Below are 6,396 nucleotides of genomic sequence, written 5' to 3'. Positions count from 1 at the left end.
ATTCCAGTGAAATATATTTATGTTTGTGGTTGTAATGTGACAAAATATGGAAAAGTTCAAGGGGTATGAATACTTTTGCAAACCACTGTATGGTTGTTTTTAAGTGTGATTCTCAGCCACCAATCTTTAAACTGATCATCTAATCCTAAATGAACTTTTTATAGTAACTAGACTTTGGTCTAATACTATTTATTCTGTTGTACATTTTTTACACTATGGAGATCATGTTTTAAACACAAAAATATCTATTCTGGCATAACTTCCATGTCAGGTAAATGTGCTGTTTCTTTTTAATATGAATATGTCTTCAAACACCTGATAGGTCAGGTTCTTTCAAACCCCAAAACACATTACGACAAAGATTAGTTCACCCCAAAGATCCAGTTCCCCAGCAAAAACAGAGTAATATAGTATATGCTGTTAAGTGTCAGGAGGACTGTGATCAGTTATACATTGGGGAAACAAAACAGCTACTGTTCAAAAGAATGAGCCAGCACAGACGAGCTACATCGTTGGGCCAGGACTCTGCAGTTCACACTCATCTATAGGCCAGTGGTCATTCTTTCAGGGATGAAGATGTTCTCATCCTTGATAGAGAGGAATGTTGGTTTGAGAGAGGAGTGAAGGAGGCCATCTTTGTGAAGAAAAATCGTCCACCATTAAACAGAGGTGGAGGCCTTCGTGTCCAGTTGTCCTCCTACAATGCTGTTATTGCAAGTATGACTCAGCCCCCTGTGAGCAAAAAGTATGAATCAGGGCCCCAATGGTACCAACACAAAGAGGGAAAGAGGGGCAAAAACAAGGGGACTTTGAACCCCCGCTTGCATTCACTACATTCACATAACACGACACGGGTCAGGTGATGGGCCTCTTTGAACAATAGAGCCAATCAAGCCTATTGTTAGGCGATGGCCCTCTTTTGCATGTGACTAACCTGTTTGTCCATGTGGAGGCAGTGCTTACAGTATAAGGCTGAGTTCACCTGAAACTCATCAGACTGAAAAAGTCTCTTGGAGGAGAGAAAAAACGTTTCACTAAAGAAGAACCCATCCAGAGGGCCTACTTATTTTTTCTTTTTGATTTTTTTCTACCTGGATTACTGAGATGCATCAGGACGTCAGGTTCTTTCATCATACTTTATAAATCATACACATCACTATCAACATGTGATCAACTTTACTTAGAGAATTTGAAACTTTGGTCAACTCACTCTCTTTTTAGTTTAAAATGTTCTCATTTTGAAAAGATGGAGTAAGAGTCACTGAAGAGTCGCTGGCCCAAATTATTTTCTCCAGGGTTGATTATTAATTCCTCCTGGATTTTTCACGTCCTGTTTAACTTACTGAAAAAAAAGGAAAGGTGTGTCATTAAATCAACATGAACAAACTTTGGTCCATAACATATTAGGGAAAACAATTACTTTGTAACATAAAACAGAACTTCCTTTTTACTCCTAGCCTGCAGTAAAATACCAGTGCTTAGTCCCTGCTGGTCCTGGGCCAGAAAGGTGATATCTACAATCTCTACGGAGTGAAAAAGATCACAGTTATAAAGTATTTGGCAGCACAATGGATCAGTGGTTAAGCACTGACACCTCACAGCAAGAAGGTCTTGAGTTCGATCCCCAGTTTGGACCTGGGTTTTCCTGTACAAAGTTTGCATGGTGGAGTCAGTTGTTCCAGCTGGAGACGGCCTGTTGATCTGTATGTGCTGTGAGATGTAAAATATGGCTGACATGTTTCAGTGAGTGTAGGTGTACTGTTTGAGTAGAACTCAGCCAGTACATTGAGTGTTTGTCATGTGCTGTGCTTGAGAGGCAGGAAGGTTCAGAGAAGGGAGGTTTATGCAGAGTAGGATGAGAAATTGGGGATCGGTCAGTTCTGGTTGGGGGTGTGGTTTGGTATGTGTATGTAGGATGTTTTGAATGAGGTGTTGAGTTGAGTGTTGAGCGGTTAACTGTAGGCAATGGGTCAGAGTTGGGCATGTATTTGAGTGGTTAACTGAGGGTTAGGCTATAGAAATGAATGGAAGTCAACGCAAAGTTTCCATAAAGATAGCTGTACTGGACAGTTTGTGTGAACTTGTTTTTGTACTGAGGTGTGGACATATGATGACAATTAACTATGCTTATGAGGGCATTTTGTCATTGTGTGGACATTTGCCTTGTTCACACAATAGAAAAACACCATTTGTAGATCAGGGGTTATGTTTAGGGATAAGTTTAGGTTAGGTTAGGGGAGTTGTCCTGTTACTGGTGGGTTACAGTTTGATAGTCACAGTTGTTGTGTCCTTGGGCAAGAAACTACACCCACCTTGCCTATTGATGGTGGTCAGAGGGTTTGGTGGCACCAGTGCATGGCAACCTTGCTGTCAGTGTACCCCGTGACAGCTGTGGCTGCAATGCAGCTTACCACTTTCGGTGTGAATGGGTGAATGACTGTAGTGCAAAGCACTTTGGAGTCTGGTTTAGTTAGGTTTAGGGTCTGTGAGGGTCTAATCGGGATCAAACCTGAGGAGCATCAAAGACAGATGACTGCTGTTTGCCTGTAATGTAATCAAATAAGACATTTTATCACCTCCATGGTTAAGAGGATTTTCTCACCAGTGAATAAGATGATACTTTTGGGGCGACTGTGGCAGAGTGGTTAGGGGAGTCGTCCTGGAACCGGAAGGTTGCTGGTTCAATCCCCCATCCAGCTGTCTCAGTTGTTGTGTCCTTGGGCAAGACACTTCACCCCTAATGCAGCTGATGTGTGTCCCGTCAGTGAATGAATGTGATTGGCACTGATTAGTCTCCATAGATGATTGTGCATGTTAGCTTTGTAGAGACCTAACAGAGTGCTGTGTAAATGAGGACACAGATTGTAGTGTAAAGTGCTTTGAGTGTCTTGGATGGACAGGAAAGCACTATATACTGTACGTACAGTCCATTTACCATTTACTGGCAGGCAACTCAAGAAAAAAATGTGTAAATGACAAGGTCTGCTGACCCTGGATGTGGAATGATGGGAACTTCTGAGCTTTCTTCTTTTGACCCTTAGAACAACCCCTTAGTCTTCAAAATGTTAAGCTTTAATGAGCTTTCAGCAAAGATTTGGACCAGGGACGGGGCTGCTGGTAAAAACCTGAGTCAGTCAGATGGGCTACCAGGGCCATGTCCTCGACATATGTGAAAAGGATCATTTATTCTCTGCTGCTGGTGATGCCACTGATGTAAGCAGAGAAAAGACTGTGACACAGACAGAGCGTTTACAGTGGTGAAAGTCCATAAATAAGATCTGGGTATATGGATGTGGTGTCCAGTTGCTTGGTGGCTATGTCAAGAAGCAGGACTTACTCCTCGGTACTTTGGCTTTGTAGATAAACTGGAGTGAATGATGATGACAGCCAGTGGTGGGCACAGTTCCCCTAAAGCACTATTAGGGGAACTAATTTCCTGATTAGTGCTTTAGGGCTTTTGCTAATTTTAAATTTTATAAGTGGATTAGCATTTACTAAATTTATAGGCTAAATTTAGAAGCACTAACTGAGGTCTATAAATATATTGATAAACGTTAATGTTAACAATGTGAAAGCTGTCACACATTTTGTTCATAATGTGTCACTTATCCACTAGGTGACAATATATTGACAATATCTGAACCCAAATATGGCTGTGGAATGTCAATGAAAAGAGAGCAACATGGTAAAATGTGACTCATGTTGTCTGTTGAAGAATGTTCATGGGCTGACTGGGTTATTTTAGTGCTTTAGGATTAGCTTTTGCTAAAACTTTCAGTGTGTTAGTGCTTTAGAATTAGGGGACCTAAATATTTGAGTTAGTGCTTTAGAARTAGGGGACCTAAATWTTTGAGTTAGTGCTTTAGAATTAGGGGACCTAAATATTTGAGTTAGTGTTTTATGGCTAGTGGAACTCATTTTTACATTAGTTATTATATTATTACACCACTGATGACAGCAAATACTGGACGTAAAAAACATGTAAAGAGCGAAGACAGCAGCAGAGTGTCCAGTCTGTCCTCCAGCAGTCTAACCCAGCAGCAACATCACACAACATGTTGAATTTAGATTTTAAATATTATCTTCAGCAGTGTTAGAAGCATCAGCAGAAGTTACCGTCAAGCATTAGCACAAGTTGTCATTATCCTGCGATAAAACATCTACAATGGCCGTTGTTAGCCACCGCTAGCCTCTGCTAACACTAATGAAGATCATTTTTAAAATTTTAATTCAAAATGTGTTTATAAAAACAATGTAGGTTGTACCTGTGGTCCAGCAGATTGAGGTGTAGCTCAGACAACAGCCATAACTGCAAGTTTGATGTCTTGTAGGGAAGCTTTAGCTGCATTGGAGTGCTAGCAGTTGTTATTGTTTCAAGATGATGATGTCATAATATGAACTGAGCACCAAAAGCAAAGGCTACGTTCCATTCCAAAATACCAAAATGTGAACTTCAACATTTAACTTCAACATTTAAGGTTTAACTTTTACATTTAGATTTAAACATTTAGAATTAATATTTAATATTTAAATATTTTTTAACATTTAAATGGAACATTTAGTAAAAATTAGCTAAATGTAAGAACAGTGAGCTGTAAAATGTTAATGGAAATTTTTAACACTCAAAAAGTGAGATAAATAATGAAAAATATGTTGGTGAATTTTTTTAACATTTTATTTTACACTTTTGCCCCATATCCGACTTCCTCTTTTTTCCAAAATAAAAGCCTTTACATTTTTACCTGTCGTTGGACCTTGTGTCAGCAAATTTAAGTTGTGTCAAAAGAAACTTTAAATTCATAGCACTTTAATGATTTTTGATACACTTTAATGATTTACCAATATTTTTAATTAATTTTTATTTTTATTTTTTTTTCTAGACCACAATTCCAGGTGTAGGCTTTGTAAAAATTCATGCTCCATGGAATGTTCTCTGTCGAGAAGCTGAACTGATGAAGCTAAAGATGCCCACCAAGAAAGTAAGACTGAGTTTTTAAAAAGGCTTTGTTTTTTTTTATAAACTGTGTTTGTCAGAAATGATTGACTTTTCCTAATTTACATTTAGTTTTACACACAACCATGCAAAACTAAATTTAAAATGCAGTATGAATGTTGGAGAGAAGCCACACTTTTTTAATCCATAGAGCCAACTTAACTTCATTTTTATCATTTTAATAAGAACATTAAAAAATATTGAAGCTCTGGTTTCTGAGAGTTGCAGAAAAACTAGTTTATTTTGTTTTTTTATTGTTCCTCTGACTGAACTTTACCGTTTAAATTCTTTATCTTATAAATTTCTTTAAGATTCTATGAATTCTCATAGAATTTTAAAACTTTCTCATGATGTGTAAGATTATTATTGACCAAGATCTGTTTCATCCTAAAGATCACACCTTCTTTATTTAAATACAGCAGTTCACTTTCAGACTGAAACGATTCTTAATGTTTCTCAATAAAATAAAATAAAATAACAACATAAAATGCATGGAAGGAATAGATTAAAGTGAATTACAAACTTATTAAACATGGGTAAACATGGTCTAATACAATGTTAAGGTTGAACGTTTTCTACTTAGCCAGACAATTGTTTATGCAGATGAAAATGAATAAGTTACAATAATCTAATGTCAATGTCAATTTATTTATATAGCACATAAAAACAACAAAAGTTGACCAAAGTGCTTCACAATTCAGCCAAATGAATAAAACAACAGAGCAACACATAAATGTAGATAATAAAATCTTTTTAAAATCCAGAAAAACGTTAAAAACATTATCTTTAAAAGAATCTCAAACTCTACCAGAATGAAAGGCCAGGGAGTAAAAGTGATAATCTGAAACATTTTCTTCAGTTCTACATTTTTATCAAGGCAATCTTTAATATTTCTTTCAAAAATAACACTGCTTAAAAAACAATTAGTTTAAAATGTTTTTTTCCCCTCCATCTAGGTGTATGAAGTGCAGCCATCCAGCAGTGTTCTGAAGAAGATCAGCTCCTTTGTGAATAAAGTCTTGGAGCCTCTTCACCCTCATGTTGAGGAGCATCAGCAAACCAACATCAAACAGCTGTCACACACCTTCTCCAGAGAAAAACAACACCTGTGAGTTCACCTTGTGCACCTGATGATGTCACAGATCTGTTCAAATCTGAGCTGGGTTGATATTGAACAGAAATTAAACAAAGCTTCAACAAATAAGAAATAAACAATGATGAAACTTGTTAAAAGCAAGAACTTATATATCCATCCATCCATCTTCTTCGGCCTATCCGGGGTCGGGTCGCGGGTGCAGCAGCTTCAGAAGGGAGGCCCAGACCTCCCTCCCCCCAGCCACTTCTTCCAGCTCCTCCGGGGGAACTCCAAGGCGTTCCCAGGCCAGCCGAGAGACATAGTCCCT

The 6,396-nt window shown here is 38.0% G+C and overlaps 1 protein-coding gene across 1 annotated transcript in view; it reads left to right on the top strand.

The window, feature by feature from the left end:
• LOC106518270 (anoctamin-1) overlaps positions 1-6,396 on the top strand; it is a gene marked incomplete at its 3' end in the record, with an annotated part of 30,474 nt that overhangs the window by 5,715 nt on the left and 18,363 nt on the right. The window contains 2 exon segments of the mRNA XM_014009490.1: positions 4,881-4,979; positions 5,950-6,101. Of these exon segments, the coding sequence (XP_013864944.1) occupies positions 4,881-4,979; positions 5,950-6,101 (251 nt within the window).

The sequence above is a fragment of the Austrofundulus limnaeus genome, unplaced genomic scaffold, assembly GCF_001266775.1.
Source record: "Austrofundulus limnaeus strain Quisiro unplaced genomic scaffold, Austrofundulus_limnaeus-1.0 Scaffold58, whole genome shotgun sequence".
NCBI classification, from domain to species: domain Eukaryota; kingdom Metazoa; phylum Chordata; class Actinopteri; order Cyprinodontiformes; family Rivulidae; genus Austrofundulus; species Austrofundulus limnaeus.
The sequence above is the reverse complement of the archived record's forward strand: the minus strand, read 5'-3'. Positions and strand labels throughout refer to the sequence as shown.